At 45.3% G+C, this 18,878-nt stretch overlaps 2 protein-coding genes across 4 annotated transcripts in view; one reads left to right on the top strand and one right to left on the bottom strand.

Annotated features, from left to right (window-relative positions):
- Positions 1 to 10,493, bottom strand: part of LYRM4 (LYR motif containing 4) — a 119,862-nt gene extending 109,369 nt beyond the window's left edge. The window contains exon 1 of one of the 2 annotated variants that reach the window (XM_060164290.1): positions 9,890 to 10,493. In XM_060164290.1, the coding sequence (XP_060020273.1) occupies positions 9,890 to 9,975 (86 nt within the window). In that variant the 5' untranslated portion in view covers positions 9,976 to 10,493. The remainder of the gene's footprint in view (positions 1 to 9,889) is intronic. The other variant, XM_060164289.1, reaches the window with a different exon arrangement.
- A 184-nt stretch (positions 10,494 to 10,677) lies between these two features.
- The window catches only part of FARS2 (phenylalanyl-tRNA synthetase 2, mitochondrial), a 383,333-nt gene continuing 375,132 nt past the window's right edge, over positions 10,678 to 18,878 (top strand). For both annotated transcript variants that reach the window (XM_060163756.1, XM_060163758.1), the window contains exon 1: positions 10,678 to 10,727. The gene's annotated coding sequence lies outside the window, so the exon portion shown is untranslated. The remainder of the gene's footprint in view (positions 10,728 to 18,878) is intronic.

Here is an 18,878-nt window from a genome sequence, read left to right as displayed (position 1 = left end):
GTTTAGAATTGAACCTGAATTGTCCAGATGCCGTCCTGGTGCTCAGACGTCTTCCTCACGCCCAGGAGGCGCTGTCCCTGACACGCGATGTTTCATTTGGAACGACTTCTGCTCCCAGTTACATTCTCCTGACCTCAGGTCAGGTCGTTCTCTCTAACCCAAGGCATCCACGCAGTCACTGGGACTGGCGCCTTCTCTTCCTCAGCGTATCTCAAGCCACCCTCCCCTCCTTTGCAGTCACCTCCTCCTGGCCTCTGTGTCTTCGGTCTCCGTCCGCTTGGGGTGGTCTCGCTAGAAGTGCTCTCTGCAGTCCTGCTTGAGTCCCTGCGCGGCTCTCCGCCGTCAAGGACCAGGCCTGGCACTCGGCACAGTGTCTCTGAGGCCCCAGCAGGGAGGCCGCACTGCTGGGAGCCCCTCGCACTCAGCGCCGACTACACCGCCCTCTGCACCCGTCCTCTCGGCTTCTGCCCCCCTTCGCCAGCGAGTCCCTGCAGGGTCTTTACGAGCGAGCCGGGCAAGCCACCATCACTTTTTTAACCTTGGGCCCCCGGGGCGGGCTCCGTCGCCCCTCCTATTTGCTCTGCCAGCTCTCTGCCACCGCGCCTTTGTACAATCCTCAGTGTCTTACTCTAGGCACTGAACCACAAGCCCCGCCTGGGAAAAGATCACGTTCTGTTGTGTTTGTCTCTGAATTTCCGGCAAGGAGCCCAAGGGTCTGGCCCATGGCAGGTACTCAATCAATGTCTGCTGAATGAAGACTCAAACCAACCTCATCACACGGAGACCACGCATCACCAGAGACCACACACTACCGTGACAGGGTTCTCTGGATTGCTAATAAACACCTTGTGCAGAACGTGGCTCAACAAGTTTGACTGAGTTCATTAAATGACTGCTAGCTACTACGAATTTAACAGATTCGGCAGTTGATCTACTAGTTTAAGAGGTAACTGCATATTAACTAGCTTACTCCTGTCTGCAGAAGGGATCTCGGAGTATCTACTGCATATACCAGACATTCTGCCAGGAAGTTTCGCAACTCTGGCATTCTGGAGGATGTACCCGGACTAAATGCATCAAGGTCACAGAGCTGGGAGCCAGCTGACCTCAAACTTGAACCAAGGTTTCTTGGTTCGAAGGCCAGGAATCTTTCTAAATCAAGATAGCCTTGCTCATGATTCTCATTCATATTGATGAGACTGAAAACAATACTTCAAGCAAATTAGCTCAGGAATCACCATATTAGGGGAAGAAATACCAGGGAAAAGGAAACAAGCAGGAAGCAGTAGCATCAAGCCATATGACTTTCATCTATCCTCGATTTATCCTGAAGGATCATCTCTGTGAGCTGTTTGCCTTTAATCCCTGAGTTAAAAAAACAATTATTCTTTCAAATAGAACCCCAATAATGAGTTGCTATGAAGCCAAACAGATGATCAAAATGTCACGGTGATGTATTATTATGTCTCAACTTTGGCAATTTTAAATCTGCTTCTTAAAACAGGGGTGGTAGAGATCAGCTGAGGAGCCCTATTCCCGGTGTTTCTATTACTAATCCAGACAAAAGCCAGGAGGACCCACCTTAATTTAGCTGACTCTTGCTAAACCTAGATATTCACAGCTTGGTTCATGTAATTTATCTAATTTTATCACTTAATTTGGTTTCTAAAGGTTAGAATTTTCCTAAATTGGTTAGGTACCAGTTAATTGAGAAAATAAATGCTAAGGCTTATACAAAATGAAGTGGGATTCAGTCTGTCAGGAAAGGGGTCACAAAGGAGAAGTAACAGGACCTTAAGTACCTTTCATCCACAACAAAGACTGCACACAGCAATTGACGTGAGGCCTTAAGACGCAGTCAATTTCCTATAACGCTCATTACATTATAGCAATTTCCTAAGAGAATGTTTTGTAAGTACACTTTGCATTAAAAAAAAGTATTACCCTACTACAATACAGAATACAGAGACTTTAAGGAAGTTCTATCGACTTATAATTGCATTTTGTGGTCCAACTTTACACCTCACTGTTATATTCTCTACCTTTATTTCCCCTTTGCCCTGATTCTCATTTATTATTTTAAAATTATAACAATTATTTCATGTTATTGCATTTTACTGTATGTATTTTTATAAGTTTTAAAATGCTTTAGGGGCCAGGGTGAAGTATAAATAGAATAAGTGCAATTTGGAAACTCTTATAAACTAAGCTCAATAAATCAGCAATGACATCGATCTAATAATTTTTTAACACTTCCCTCCAAATTTAGGCTGCTGGATATCTCAAATGTATTCTTCTTTAAGTTAACTGTATAATTTTTTCTTACTTTTCAAAACCATCATCACTCAACATGGCAGAACTTAGCAACCATGAGAAAAAAAAATGGGGGGGAGGGGAATTCCAAACATAATTAAAGATACTGAATAATCCATCTTTCAAAAGTCTAAGAAACTGCTTTTCTTAGGCACAAGTAAACTGCCTCTCGTTCCTGTGGAAGCAAGGGGTCAGGTAACAGCAGGCGGCCCTAGAGAAACCCACTGGTATAAATTCAGGACATATTCAAGACTTGATTTGCAGAGAACTTGGACAATGTAACAGTAGTCTTCTTCTCTTGTATTCCTCCCCAATTCCTCAGAGCTCTTGCACAGCCGTAAGTTAGAGCTGTTTTCACAGAGAGGTGCGACTTGTCCCACATTTTACGGTGGGCAAAGCTCTTACTCGGCTGCTTATTACAGAATTCTGTGGTTTCTCCGAATCCTCACAATATAAACAGGCATTTCATGACTTAAAAAGAGGGAAAACTTTTTATCGTGGGGGGAAAAGTCCTAATAATCTTGTGTTTGCGAATGCCAAGAAGCAAAATGCAACATCCTATGCTCCCCAGCGTGACAGCTGTCCCAGGTGACAGGTCTGTGAGGCCCTAAATTGAGTCAAGGCATAAAAGGTGACAAAGAACAAGAGGATGGAATTTCTCACACATCAGCAACTTCTGCTTAAAGGCAGGGTTAGTCTGAGAATAAAGCAAAGATTTTCCCGGTGGGGAGGTAGGGGTTACATTTATTAAATGAAGAACATATTTTAGGATTTTAAGTTTCTAAAGGAGAAGAGACGTATAAAGTTAAAACTGAAGTGGAAGTTAGGCCTAGAAGGTCGAAACAATCACTACAATGTCATTTGTATAGTACCTGTGCGATACTGTAATACGCGATGGACAAAACATCATGACCAGCGCCTCTGCCACTACATGTGCAAATCTGCAGTGTCTGGACGTTATTTCAATTTGCATGTTTCCTCTGTGTACAAGGCAGTTTCTTGAGCTGTTCTTGTGTGTCCACGTCCTATGCCCATCACACGACAATCCTGTAACAGCAGGGCCACCCTGTGTTTGTATCTACCCTAGGCCCTAGTGCTGTAATACATATGCTATGGGTTCTCAGGAAATACTAGGCGTAAACTGATTTGCCCATTTGTTCTGGGGTAAAGGAATATTTGGCACTAAGGTCTCCAGTGTAGCTGTCCCATTTTAGAAAGGGAAAGGTGCTTGCTGTTAATACCATTCCCGCTGGGCTGGGACTATTCACCCTAGCGTTCTCGATCTATCAGCAGCAGAGGTAGCTGGTGTGAAGAGACCTGCAACAGTGAACAGAGACACATGCCTGGGTCCTGACTTCTTTACAAGTTCAGGGTTCCAGGTCCTCAGCTTCCAGTTCAAAAAGGGAACAGACTCCTAAATAGGAGTCATTATTTAGTCCATTCACGAGACTGCAATCGAAGACTTCCATGATGTTGCATTCAGCTGTGCAGCACGCGGTAATTGAGAGCTGACACTCAGCAACAGTTAGTCATTTTACCAGCCATGAAGCCAGGGAGCCTATTTAGCTGCTGCAGCTGTAAGAAGAAACTGTGAAAATAAATAGCTTTGGGTTGATGTTTCTAGAATTTCTGCGGCCGAGACAGAGGATGCATGCCTTGTAGGAGATTTCTACTAAAGAAGGTAGAGTTGTAGAAAAGCAGCGCCCTGGAACTTTCTAGTTCCCGTTCTGTTGATGACCAGCTGTGCGAACTTAGCCCACTGCTCACCTTTTCTATGCCCCACCTTTCTGTCAGATCTTTTTTACTACTAGCCGGTTATTTCACCAGCACGAGCTCACCTGGGATGGAGCGCCAGCTAAGGCTCCACGACTGCCTGCCCATGGTTCCCATGTGCCCCGTGCATTTCACCTCCCCAGTGCCTTGTCATGCGCACCTGGAGAGTTCTGCCCCTGCAACCACGTGCCCTTCCTGCATAGAAGCCAGCTGTTGGCAGATGCAGCAGTCACTCCCGGTGCTTCTCTGTCACCTCCCACTGCAGATGCTAGATGAGCACCTAGTTCCCCAGCCCCTTGCTCAGCTAGTGGTAGAAATGTAACTGAGTTCTGGTCAATAAGATAGAACCAGAAGTCTGCTGGAAAGCTTCCAGGAAAGTCTACCTTTCCTCATGAAAAGAAAGCCTACTCATGCCCGGTTGGGGTTGCTCTTGTCTGTCTGTCTTGCCTTCAATAAGGATATGATATTTGGAGCTTTAATAGCCATTTGCAACCATCAGGCATAAGCATGAGAGGAAACCTGAGACTCAAGACACCTTGACATCATCCAGCTGCTGTATCAGCTGGAGCAGCCTCATACTCTAGACCTTTTCCACGTGAGAAGAGTAACCCCCTACTTATTTAAGCACCATGCGAAGGTTTCCTGTTACTTGTAGCCAACAGCATTCCTAATGAGATCTACTTTCAAGGCGGCACACACTTCTAATGCTACTCACCACTCTCTACCCTTAACGGGAGGCTCATTTTGATTTGCAGCTCTCAACACGACGCTTAATGTGCAATAAGTATAATAAAGACTCAACCACTTAATGAGGGATGAAGGAGTTCTGACACTCAGTTGGGTGGCAATTGGGCTTTGCTTTTGCCTTTTCTCACATTTTACAATAAAATACATTTTTAATCAGTAGGGGGAAACGGCTGATAAAAATTACCTCTGAATACAATTTCCTCCTGCTTTTCAACAACAAGTATTTGTAAGCATAGAGTAGGTAGGTATTGTGCTAAGCACCAGGAATGCAGAGATAAGATGGAATTTCTGCCTTCAAGGGACACATGGCTGAAAGACAAGTAAACCAACAATGCTAATGGTGTGATACGTGTGATAAATATGAGAACACACCACATCCGATTATCTTCCACTTTATCCAGAAACAAGCTGTCAGCACGGCATCCATCACCTCAACTTCCTGTCCTCTTACATTCCAACTTAAATTCACCTCCTGCAGAGTTGCAACTAAGAAGACGCCTGCTGCAACTAAAAGCTCCCGCATGCCGCAATGAAGATCCTGTGTGCTGCAACTAAGACCTGGCGCAGCCAAAATAAATAAAGAAAAAAAATTCACCTCCTTCTGCGGTGGAGAAGGGAGTGTTCCGCCTTCTGCTGTGAGCCAGCCCGCCACCTGGGCCCGCAGAGGCGCGGCTTTCACCTCTCCTGTGGCCGTGCTCTAGCAGCCAGCCCCACTCCCGCATGTTAACCAGGCCTCCGGGCGGGGAGGCGGTCTACACTCACTGCTGTCTACTTCCTTCTGGTTCACTTCTTAGCGCCCACACTCTGGCTCTGTCTTAACCACTTCACTGATGCTGTTCTGGAAGAGGTCCCCAGAGGTCCCTTCGCTGGGGACACTTCCCTCTTCCTTTACTGGACTTTGCTAAAGCAAGTGGCCTGCCCGCAGCACCTTGCCAAACATGCAGCTATTCTGGCTTCCCTGACACTGCTCTCTCTGCTTGCCCTCTCCCCGCTTCTCAGACTCCACAGGGGTCATTCAAGTGTGGCCCGGGGACCACTGGGGTCTTGGAGACCTTTCAGGGGATCCATCGGGAAAACGTATTTTTATCATCCCAAAGAGATATTTGCCTTTTTCAGTCCCATTCTCTTGTAAGTGGACAGAGGAATTTCCCAGAGGCTAGATGACCTGTGATATAGCAACAGGTTTAGGCGGAAACAAATACAAGAATCCACATGTCTTCCGTTAAGCCAAACACTAAAGAGATTTGCAAAAATGTCAAACAATGTCACTGTCAGCAGTGGTTTTTTTTTGAGGGGGTGGGAAGAAAAATGGTTATTCTTCATAAAGGTGTTATTTAGGTGAGTATGCAATGGGTTTATTAGTTTACTTAAAAATAGGTGCTTTAGGGCTTCCCTGGTGGCGCAGCGGTTGAGATCCGCCTGCCGATGCAGGGGACACGGGTTCGTGCCCCGGTCCTGGAAGATCCCACATGCTGAGGAGCGGCTGGGGCTGTGAGCCATGGTCGCTGAGCCTGCGCGTCCGGAGCCTGTGCTCTGCAACGGGAGAGGCCACAACAGTGAGAGGCCCGCGTACCGCAAAAAAAAAAAAAAAAGGTGCTTTAAAATGTTTTAGTTTTAACTTCTAATATGAAAAATCTTGATAACTATGCCTCACATAAACAAGGCTTCTGGGGCCCTCAGTCACATTTAAGAATTCGAAAGGATCCTGAGACCAGTACAGTGAGAACCACGCACTTAGACTGCGTCTTCCTGGCCTCCTTCAGGGGCTCTTCTTCAACCAACACCTCAAATTTTGATGTTCTCTACAACAGCATCTTAAGCGCACTAATTTTCTCACCATAAACTAGGATTTCTCAATCTTGGCATGACTGACACTTGGGGCCAGAAAACTCTTTCTATGGGGGACTGTCCTGAGCTTGGTGGAATCCCTGGCCTCTAACTACTAGAGGCCAGGGGCATCCTTCCACCAAAATTGTGACAACCAAAAATGTCTCCAGACACTGTCAAATAAAACTGGCCCTGGCTGAGAACCACTACCCTAAATACTCTTCCTGGAAATTTTACCAAATATTAAGATTTTAATTCCACGTATGATAAGGATTCTACTTATTTAGTGCCTACTGCGCCAGGCACAACTCTAAGCATTTCATACGTATTCACTCACTTAAACCTCATCCCCTATGAGACAGATAAATCATCTCCATTTTATAGATTAAGAAACTGAAGAGCAGAGAGATGAAGTGACTTGCCCAGGGTCACACAGCAAGTGCGTGGTGATGACAACTCCAGGCTTGACTGCTCCTCTCAGCTTTAGTCTCATGTGAGTAACTGCCTCTGCTGGGGACCCCAGCTGACATTCTCCCAAGATGCTCCAAAAATGAACTGAAAACTCTTCTCTCCACAAGACCAGGTATTTCTGTATTTCCTAAGTCAGTTAATAGTGCAACTTTCACATTTAACCTCTGTGCCTCAGTTTACCTAGTAACCTAGACATCTTTTTAGACTCTGCTTGGATTTTCTTCTTTACTCCTGAATCCAATCATTCATTGAAATCTAACAATTTTACCTTCTAATTATTGATCGAATGTGTCTTTTCCTCTCTCTTCCACTATTCCTGCCCCCACTAGGGCCCTAATCTCTCCTCAGCACTGTCCTAATCAACTCGCATTTGGGGTCCTTGTATCTGGCCCTCACAAACATCTTCCACCTTGCTGCCTGAGTGGTCTGGCTAAAGGGCAAGTCTGGCCATGTCACTTTATGGCTTAAAGCTCTTTACCGGCTGCCTGTTAGCTAAGAATAATGTCCAGGTTCCTTATCACGGCCCAGTCTTGCCTTCTGTCACCCCCAAATCACACTTAACTCTCCAGCAGAAATCTATTCTATGACATCACCGAGCACACCAGAAGATCACACTGCTTCATGCCTTCGATCCAGCGCTATCTTCTGGGAAGCGTCTTGATTCAACACCCTGTGCATGCCTGTCACGGCACTTGCCACAGTTTGTGACAATGACTCTACAACTGTGTCCCACAGAGGCTTGTAAAAAAGCCACTGGTGGCAGGTGCCTTGCTGAGCCCAGTGCTCTCATCTTTCCATCTCCAGGGGCTGCTATGGCGCTGGGCAAAGTAGTTTTGGGAGTGTTTGGGAGCACCGAAGTAAAAGAATACGTAGTAATAGGACCTGTCTGAATGGGAGTGGGGAATGGAGAAGAAAGAGAATGAGGAAAACCTTCCAAAGGTTACACTGAGATGAATCTCAAAGGAAGCAGAGGAACTCAAGATAGAGGTGATTAGCGGGCATACCAGACAAAGAGAAGAGGGAGGGGGTATCCTTGGAATCCACAAAACACAGCTTAATACAAAAGAAGGACATATTTTGTAACAGTTTATTATCTGAGGAGATAATAGTGGGAAATCTCACGTTTTAGGGCCATGATTTCAGCAAACAGTGTAAAGTGATTACCAGATTCCTTTGGATAATACATTTATTTGTGGATAATAAATTTAACTCAAAACGATTACTCAACGCATAATCTGAACCATTATTTTCTAAATATGTTACCATGTAATTTCTACTTCCTGCCCACAGGGTACAGCCCTGAGTGACTTATCTGCAGTTCTTGTTTATTTTCAGTAAATTTAAACGACAAAATTTGTCTTCCAGACTGTGGTGAAAATGATTGGTTTCCACTTACTCACAAGCGTATTTTGTGGGCTCTTTCAACAGACTTGGTTAAATTGTTGGTAGTAAGTACTTGGTTAATTTATTGGTTTAAAATTCCACCAGTATACCTGCTGTTTACAAACTTCAGCTTCCAAAGCCAAAGTCATTAAGTGAAACAATGCACTCCCAGAAATGTTTTTTTTTTTTTTAACTACTGACCAGTTGGATATGACTTCATTGGTGTGACCCAGACGTTCTCAAATTTACAGGATGAGTACCTTTTCTATGCAGGTATCTAAAAATTAGAAAGTCACTGCTGGAGAGGCTTAGTGTCTGATAACCAACACTGCACTGGGTCTACCCATCATAGGGCCTGCCCGCTCATTCACCCAGTGTGAGGGCAGCTACCCAACCAGGTCTGTGCCACAGGTCGCAGACTCTGCTCCTAGGAAACCCAGTCCACAGGCTTGTCAATCATGGAAGGTGAGACCTGGTGTGAAGCGATGAGCTGGCCTTACCATATTCTTGCTTTGGGAATATGGCTCAAACTCAGAGAATCAGGTAGTTAGGAGAAGACACCCGATCCACAAGGATGCACAGAGAAAATCCATAAGGTACATACATTCATGATGAGTTATAAGGAAGCAGAAAAGAACGCAGATGCTCTGAAGTAGACAAAAGACATATTAAGAGTAAGGATAAGGGACTCAAGATCACACATGAGAATGGGGCAGGCGTGGAAAAACTGGGCGGTACATTAAGGACATAAGAGTTTAGATTCTCATTCTCCTGCTGCTAAGATCCTAAAAGCTGGATCCCCATCTGGTGAGGCCAGGATAAATGTTTCAGCTCCTGGAAGCTGGCGAGCCCTTTTTTTCCTTGACCTTAACCTGCGTCTCCTCCTCACAAACCCCGCCTCACCACCGATGCCACAAGTAGAACGGATCCTGGTAACCAAAAAGGCTAATTAAGACACCTCTGAAATGAAAGGAATGGCTAGAGAGAGCCTTCAGCTGTGGACAAGTGCTACTGACGGGTCACTTGCACGGTCAAGTCTTCCGATTCTACGGAAAGTTCTTATAAATGCAACAAACTGGTCCTGGCTTGAGAACCTGAACCTTGGCATCCAGCTTAAAGGCAGAGACACCACTAACCGCGTTCCCGGAGCAGAACCTCCTGGAGCTCTCGGCGCAGAGCGTCCGACTTGGGGACACATCACCAGACGCGAACATCTTCTCCCGCCCGCGAAGGGCCATCCCCTGGCTGCCCCCCGAGGGTCCGCGGGCCACGCCGGCCGGCAGGGAGCCTCCCCTCTGGGCGCCCAGGCGGCCGCGCGGGGCAGGGGCTCCTGTACCCCGGCCGCACCCGCGCCCGCACCTCCCGGGCCGCTCACCTGTAGTTGTAGGCGGAGAAGTGCTTGCTCTCCCTCAGCATCGCCCGGTACAAATCCAGCACCTGTGCGCGGCTGGAGGCTGCCATCTTGGAACGAAAAAAACCCAGGGGGGGGGGTCCTCTCCGCCGAGGTCCCGAGTTAAACGCGACTCCCGAAACTTCCGCCGCCGCGGGAAGCGCGAGCGGGACACGCGCGCGGGGCTCGGCGCAGGGAGCGGCCTGCGACCCGGCCCAGGTGAGCTCCGGCCGCGCGTGGCGGCGCAGGCGGGCTTCGGGCAGCTAAGGGGGCGGCGCCGGCGGGAGGTGCTCTCGGCGGCCGCCCCCGCCGCGGCGTACTGCGGGCAGCGGCGGGCGGAGCGGCCGAGGGGCGGCAAGGGCTGGGCGGCGGGTGCGGGGTGTCGGTGCTTCCTCGCGGTGGAGGGCTGGGGTTCGCTGGGGACGCCGGGTTGCTCCGCGTTGCCAGGTTACCGAGCGCGCGCCCCGCGCCCGCTCTTCCGCCCGGGCTGCCCTCGGCGCCGCCTGAGCCTCGGTGCGGGCTGCGCGGGGCGCCGGTTCCGCAGACGCGTGGGTCGGGGGCTGCGTGCGGGACGCTTGTCGCGCGTGGACGGGGCGCGAGCGCTCGGGGGACGCAGGGCGCCGACCTGGGGCTCCCCGGCGCTCCGGCTCCGCTCAGGGCGCCCGCTCAGGGGCCTCCGGCGCGAGGCCCCCTTTCTGGTCAAGATGGCGGCGCCCAGGCGGGCCGCGCCGAGGTGAGCTGGAGCCGGGCCCGGAGAGGGGCGAGCCTGCCACGCCCAGGACTTGGACCCCGGGCTGGTCTCCCGTCTCCCGGGGAGCGGCGGGTGAGTGGGCGCGGCCGCGCGTAGGTCCCTCTCGTGGGGTGGTCAGCTCTCCGTGCGTCCGCAGACTTCTGTCGTCTGATAGTCAGATCTGGGGTGGCCCAGGTTGGAGGCGAGGGTGCTTGATTGGGGAAACCTGAGGGGTTTAAGGACTCTGTTGGGATCGTTTCAGACCCCAGCAAGAAGCTGAGCAAGTTTTCTTCTCTCTTCCCGGCTAAGTTTTCTCCCTTCTCTGAAGACGCCAGCTTTTCTGAATCACCTTGTTACCCGGGGGGATACAGTTGGTGGTTCTGACCGTGGAACGTAGGACCCGGCGCGGGGAAGCCTGAGCTGGTTCTAGTTACTTTGTTTGCAAAGCACTGGTCTTGTCTTTGGAATCTTTGTGTATGTAACCAACGTTGGGAAGAGCCAGTGTTTTCTCCTCCAAAACACTGCGAGGGGTAACTTTATACGTAAGAAACAAGTGGGCGTTCACATCCATCTCTTTTCCAACCACTGAGTTTTGGTTGTGTTTCCTTTCTTTAAGTTTGTCTCGTTTTGAAGTGAAACTTGTTCTATGCCAAAGCAACCTCGTATTTTCAGGAACTTTAAGGGCAGGAGACACTTCTCTGACCTTACTGCACTTTAGCGTACTTGTAACCTGGGGTCCTTGCATCCGCATGTGCTTGTTATATCTGTTATGTTATCTGTTGTGATGCAGTGGTATTTTTTTTAAAGGCATGAAAGACAAAATACTTCTATTAAAATCCTTTTACGTTTCCTGTTCGATTTTTGTTAACGTCTCATACATCTATAAGTCTCAAATAAGGCTTTTTACAGAGTAGCCAAACTTCTGTTACTCCTGCAGGGTGATCAGGTCATTGGGCAAATCTTGCTTCAGGTTTATTGACAGGGTTTTTAATATTTTGAGTTTATCCTTTGGTATTACTCAAAGGACTCAAGACCAAGGGTCTTGTACATTATTATAGAAAAAGATGCAGAACTGTTTTCTCTTAATATGAAACACAGTTGAATGCAGATGGTATAAATTAGGTGTGTGGCACCTAGGAAAACAACAGCGTTAACGCAAGTTACAAACAGAGAAAGCTATCGAAGTTAGAAGAAAAAACATGAGAATTATTTTGGCTTGTTTAAAAACAGTTGGGATTGCATTATTTTATTATATTTTGCTTTCATCTAGAAAATGAAGTTGGAATAATTATGATATACAGTTGTTTGTCTAATTATCAAGCAATTTAATCATTAATGTATACAATTAACATATCTAAATGATTTTAACTTTGTTGTGATCAAATAAAACTTTCCAAATAAATATCGAAAGTTTAGTTTGTTTGGGTAGTGTAGGCATCTGTTAGTACAAGGAATAGCTGAGGTTAGAGAAATGGTAGCTTCCCAGTTGATTCTAAGCTAAGTCCTCACAAAAAAATACTTTTATTATTTTACTTGAAATAATTTGCCAGTATGTTGGATATCATTGCCTTAAAAGCCTAATAAAAAATCACATTCCAAAGCTAAATCTCCATTTTTTTATTTCTTCATTGCAGCAATGACTATTTTCAAGAAAAGCTCTATTTGAAGTTGAAAGTGGGATTGGGCCAGAAGCTGAGGATAGACCTTACTCATATGTCCTTTAATATGCATTCTGTTCTGGACAGAGTATTTTCTTATATAACGACTATAAACTAGGCGTAACCCACTTACTACCATTTAGGCCTCAAAATGCAAAAATTTCTTTAATATCCACCTATCCATAGTTATGAAATTCCTATACTTCATTATGTAAAATCATGCATTACCTTATATTAAAATTAGGATTGCTGTTGAGCACTGAATGATTTTTTGAAGAGAAATTTCTCCAACCATAACAAGCAGTATAACAGCAATTTATTGTCTTGCAGCTTAAATATTAAAACGATGTGCAAAGGAAATCTTGCATAGGTGAGCGACTTGTGATGTTACGATTTAGAAGTTATTCGACTCCAAATGTGGATCTAAGTCTTTATTACACATAATCGTCATTTGGTTTTATCAGTCCTTCACACTAATAGAATAGGAAGCTGGAAGAGACTTTGTACATCAGCTCCCTCATTTTCAGAGATGAACAGGGAACTGAAGGCCCTTTCCTCATTCCTTCCTTCAGCACTCAGTGAACGCTTCCTAAGAGCCATACATTATACAACATGGTGGCGTTACAGTGTGAACTAGATAAGCAAAGTAACAATTTATTTTTGACAGGTGCTATGATAGGGGTAATATTACGAAATGTTAGGGGAGTACAGAGGAGGGACATTCAACTAGGACTTTCATCTTAAGGGAAAGCATTCCATCAGAGAAGGTATTTCCACAATGAGTAGTAAGAGCCAGAGGGCGAACATGGAGAATGTGTTGAGTTACAGGTTGTAGTGTACATTCAAAGCAGGGAGGCACGAGGGCGCAGGATCCATTCAGGGAACGTTGTGTGGTGGGGAGAGGGACCATCGATGAGCAGACGTGATTAGCCCTGTACCTGCTTTATTTTTATTATTTTTTAAAATTTTATTTATTTATTTTTAAAATATTTATTTTCTGTGCCGGGTCTTAGTTGTGACATGTGGGATCCTTAGTTGTGGCATGCAAACTCTTAGTTGCAGCATGGATGCGGGATCTAGTTCCCCGACCAGGGATCGAACCCAGGCCCCCTGCATTGGGATCGCAGAGCTTTACTCACTGGACCACCAGGGAAGTCCCTACCTGGCTTATTTTAATGATGTTTTCTCTGTTCTGGGGATAAGTCATTTTTTTTTCTTTGATGCATTGGCTAGTTCATGCAAGTGAAGTAGAACTTATCATCTGAGCTATTGAAATACAGATTAGGTTTTCAGGTGTTGGTAGACTTTTATTTCAAAGCCTATTTTTGGAATCCTATATTTTAGCAGTGCTGAAATCCTGGTTCTGTACGTCTGCATATTCAACAAGTAGTTGACCAGCTGGTGGTTCAAGTCCCAGTTCCTGCGGTTACGTGAGGGCTACACATCAAATACTGATCCTGTCTTCCAAGAGTTAGTAGTTTATTATGTTGAGATATGTTCCCTGTATACGCACTTTGGGGGGTATTTGAATGGATGTTGAATTGTATCAAATGCTTTTTCTGCATCTATTGAGATGATCGTGTGGTTTTTGTCTTCTGTTGACGTGGTGTAACACATTGATTTGCATATTCTTGAACCATCCTTGTGACCTTGGGGTGAATCCAACTTGGTTGTGGTGTATGATCCATTTTGTGTATTGTTGGATTTGGTTTACTAGTATTTTGTTGAGGAGTTTTGCATCTATATTCATCAAAGATATTGGCCTGTAATTTTTTTTTTTGATAGTGTCTTTGTCTGGTTTTGGTTTTGGGGTGATGATGGCTTCATAGAATGACTTTGGGAGTGTTCCCTCCTCTTCAGTCTTGTGGAAGAGTTTGAGAAGGATGGGTATAAATTCTTCTTTGTATGTGTGGTAGAATTCTCCAGTGAAGCCATTTGGTCCTTTTCTTTGCAGGGAGTTTTTTTTTTAATTACGGGTTCTATTTCACTTCTAGTGATCCGTCAATTCAAATTGTCTATTTCTTCTTGATTCAGTTTTGGTGGGCTGTATGTTTCTCGAAACCTGTCTGTTTCTTCTAGGTTATAAGATCTCAGTGGACAGATGATAGAACAGCTCTTACCCCCATTAAGGAAAGGGACCTGAGAGGTTAGGTTATTTAGCCAGTTGTACAGGTAGGAATCCGAGGGGGTGGGCATGGGCCTGGGGTGTGTTCTGTCTAGCTGTAGTACTGGCTGTGACGCTGCACTGCTTCACAGAAGGTCTTCAGAGCCAGCTTCAGGAGTTTGAAGTTTATTAAGTTTTCTTGGATAACATGGGTAAATTTTAGTCATATTTGAATTTTAATTTAGATTCTCACTTATTTCCAAAGCTAACTTCTTTATATAGGAAATATTACAAATATTCAGAGAATCTCAAATGTTGATTTTTATACTAGCTTTCTAGTCTTTTAAGATAAATTTACATTTTTTTCTATTAACATCTCTTGGAAAAGACTTAGTGCCGTTTTTAGGTTGTCTACTCATGTGTATGTGAGAGATTCACATTTTTGTAGAAGCTGTTTTCAAATATACTTAAAGTCTTTTCCTTGAGAATTTTAGAAAGTAACCAGATATTGGAGCTCCGTTCTTTGGAGACTAAGTATTGCCTTACTTGTGGGAAACAGCAGTAAAATTGACAACTGAGTTTGTATAAAGTGTATCAGATGTCACTTATAGGAATTTTTTTTAAACAAATTAGTTCTTTGCCTTCTGTCTGCCTGTCTGTAAGTTCAAGCTCATCTCTCTCAAAAGCTGCCTTCCCCTCCTACCTGTGTCTAGGAGGGAGACTAGACTAAGAGGTCAGATCTGTTTTCAACTGAACTTGTGTCCCTTTAGTTTTTCCCAGGTCACAGTAGCTGCTAGATGGAGAACTGGTTTCATTAGCCCACTGGTCCTCTACCCTGGCCTCACAGCACACACCCGAGAACCTTTCACAAATACCAGTGTTCTGGTTCCACTCACATCAAGGCAGTCGTAAGCTCTGGGTTGGGGGCCCAGCAGTAATGTCTTTAAAAAGTGTCAGGGGTTTCAGGGCGCCATCAGGATGGAGAACCACTGCCATCGGCCCAAGTCAGACAGCTGACTGGAATACAGAAGGTCCAGCCATGTTTCTGCCCCTGTGCACGTGACCCATTGCCGGTTTTTCCCAGAACTGCCCTCATTTAGCAGGACGATGTGAGTACCTTCAGGAAGAACATCTCCCGTCCCCACATCCCGGTGTTCCAGGAACAGCTCAGATGAACGTGGGCCAGGTGTGTGCAAAGTTCTCCTTGTCCGCCGCTTTTACAGGAGGGAGAACCTCGTCTTAAGGGAAAATAAATCCTGTACTTGAACGTTTCCCTCCTTAAGCAGTTTTTAGCATTGATTCTGTCCCTGATCTTGAAATACGAGACAGCTGACCCTCCACCAAGACTTTTCCCTGCCCCATCCAGCCCATCTTCTTGTGACATATGTGCCTTATTCTTTCAAACCCTAACAGTAAATCTATAAATCAAAATCTAATTTTGCATATACAAAGGCCTGAATATATATCTTATCAGAACTGGCCTTAGCAAAACATTCTGTGGAAGATGTGAAGATAATTTCAGGAGAGTCCTTTGAAAAGAGCCAGTATTTCTTCTTATTTTTTGCAAACTAGTATGTTTATCAAATAACATTTTGAATGATGATTTTGAATGAAAAATAACATTTTGTAATTCATTAAGGATGAGATTTTCATATGAAGAAGTACTTGTAATAAAAGTGATTTTGGGGACTTCCCTGGTGATCTGGTGGTTAAGAATCCACCTTCTAATGCAGGGGACACGGGTTAGATCCCTGGTCGGGGAACTAAGATCCCACATGCCGCGGGGCAACTAAGCCCTTGCGCTGTAGAATCCGTGTGCTTCAACTACAGAGCCCATGTGCCGCAACAAAAGATCCCACATGCCGCAACTAAGACCTGACACAGCCACATAAATTTCTTTTTTTTTAAAAAGTGATTTTGTGGAGGAAATTGAAATAATTTTTAAAATAATTATCTAAAGGTGTTTATAGCTTCCCTCAGGGTTATGTACTAGTTGAAGTTCAGATGACACAAGTCATCTTTTGGAGCATAACGCAAAAAAATATATATATATGGGTAGGACGCTAGATATTTCATGAAATTCAAGGCCGAGTTGAACAACCCTGACAGTTTGAGAACCTGTGGCCTTAGCAGCGGTGGGAATTTGCGAGCTGTTAGCCCCGAGTGGTGGCTCTTGATCCGGGTTGCATGTCAGACTCACTGCTGATGTCAGGACTCCTCCCACAGCTGTCAAGTAAAAACCTCTGAGTAGCTTCCCAGGTCATTCTGATGTTCAGCCATGACTGAGAACCTCTGGCCCCAGTGCTGCCACCAAGATGAGTGACTGGTGAAGGCACAGTCATGCCCATAAGGCTTTTTGGAATCTTGCAAAGCTGGCCTCCTGAAATTTTGGAGGGCAGAGACTTCTTGCTAACTCTTTTTTTTCCCCGGCACCTCTGCTAAGTGCATGGTGAATATTTGCAAATCAGTTTCATTTCTTGTAAGGTGTTCCAGAATTCAAGCTGCTCTCTAGATCAAACTGATTTTATTCCCTTAGATGAGCACAGGCCTATGTGCACAAATACTAAAACAAAGGCACATGAAAGACCAAACAGGCTGTGCTCAGGAGGTTTAAAGCAGGGCAGGCAGGCCCAGCGTTATGGGAGTGATGGGCTGGTGGAGGGGAAAGGCTTCCTCATCAGGAGTAGGAGACAGGAGATGTCCCTTTGTCCAGGCTCCCCGTGGGCTGGGAGCACCCGAAGGCTCTCTCTGCCCACCTATTCCTGTCTATACATCAAGTAACGCAGGGACAAATACGTGTCATAGTTATACCTTCAAGTAAAATGCCCTGTGCTTCTCAGATGCAGGCTCACTATACTCCTGAATCACCCTCGGAATACCGCGGGGGAAGGAGAAAGCCAGGAGACTGTACTTTGCAATTATACTTTTGAGGAAAAGAGAAATGGGTACCAGTTCCAAATAGGTGGCTGTAGGTACTTTTTATTTTTAGTTACAACAAACATTTTTTTATTTACCAGAAAGATACCAGCTCAAGCAAAGAAGACGCAGTAAAACTTGCTAAAGTTAAGGACCACTAACTCCCAGATGCCTTAAACATTTGTTCTTAAAGTCAGATGATTTCCCAAATAACCTCTCTAGGGTGTAAAGGGTGCTAGCAACACCAAAGCTAAAATTTGTTTTTCTGTAATGGCATATTATCAGACATCCCATGTTTAGAAGTGAACGTGTTTAAGATTTGAAAGATATTTATGGACTTTTAAAAATTAAATATTTATATATCGTAATTTACTTGTAATATGGAAGAAAGGCATTTTTCCCTTGCTCAGCGTTACTTAAATATTTTTTTCAGTAAAATCCCAACATCACATTGTTAGTTTCCACCCTTCACTTTAAGGACTGTCCTTGTGCCCAGCCCACTGTGGATCGCTCCACATAGTAAATGAGGGAAGTTGAGCAGAGTGGGTACTTGTGAGTTGGTATCTTATATCTCTCTCCATTTGGACTAGAAGCCTACTCTGTACAAATATTTTCTCTAAAGTTACACTTTATCTGTAATTAATTTATAACTTCAAATAAGCAACCCTCGATTACTGACCTTTTTCAACGATTGCAGTATGATCCTGAAATGGGTGAAGTAATGAACATAGCCCTGGAAGGTCAGAGGTCAGCCAGGCTGTGCCCCAGGTGTGTGACCTGTGACCAGATTGCTTTTTCCTACTTAACTCCTCTCTTCTGTCCAAATCGGAACTGAAATAGGCTGTGCTCTCCTTACTTCTAGGGACATTTCCAAGATTAAGAACATATTCTCATTACTTGTGCTGTAAGCTGAATGGCTGTGGTCCTCCCCACCCCATTCCCCCATTCCCCACCAGCTCCGATAAATATGTTGAGATCCTAACCCCCAGTGGGATGTGTTGGGTTGGCCTTTGGGAGTTGGTCAGGTCATAAGGGTGGAGCCCCCAGGATGGGATTAATGTCCTTATAAAAGGGACCGCAGAGAGCTCCCTCACCCCTCACTATGTGAGGACGCAGTCTTGAGGTCCAGGAAGTGTGCTCTTACCTGGCACCAAATCTGCCGGCGGCTTGATCTTGGACTTCCCAGCCTCCAGAACTGCGAAATAAATATTTGTTGCTTATAAGCCACCAGGTCTGTGGTATTTTTGTTAGAGCAGCTAACCCTAACCCTAACCCTAACCCTAAGACACGCTGCTTTGGTTTTCTGGGAAAAAAGAGTGTGCAGGGAGGGTGTGGTGGTGGTGTCCTGAGTGAACTAGGTCTTCCAGGTTTGTGGGTTTCAGTGGGTTTTTGTTTGTTTCCTTTTTTGTGTTACATTCACATGGTATTCTAACATCCGAAGCTTATGCTTTCTGCAAAATGTAGGAAAATGAAGTGTTTTTATAAGATTTTACCCAAAATGTTGATGGCATAGTTACTGAAATATGTTTGGGCAGAAATGTCTCTACCAGTGGATGCCATGGCATG

Source organism: Lagenorhynchus albirostris, chromosome 10 (genome assembly GCF_949774975.1).
Source record: "Lagenorhynchus albirostris chromosome 10, mLagAlb1.1, whole genome shotgun sequence".
NCBI lineage: Eukaryota > Metazoa > Chordata > Mammalia > Artiodactyla > Delphinidae > Lagenorhynchus > Lagenorhynchus albirostris.
Note: the sequence above shows the minus strand (reverse complement) of the source record. Positions and strands in the feature narration are given on the sequence as shown.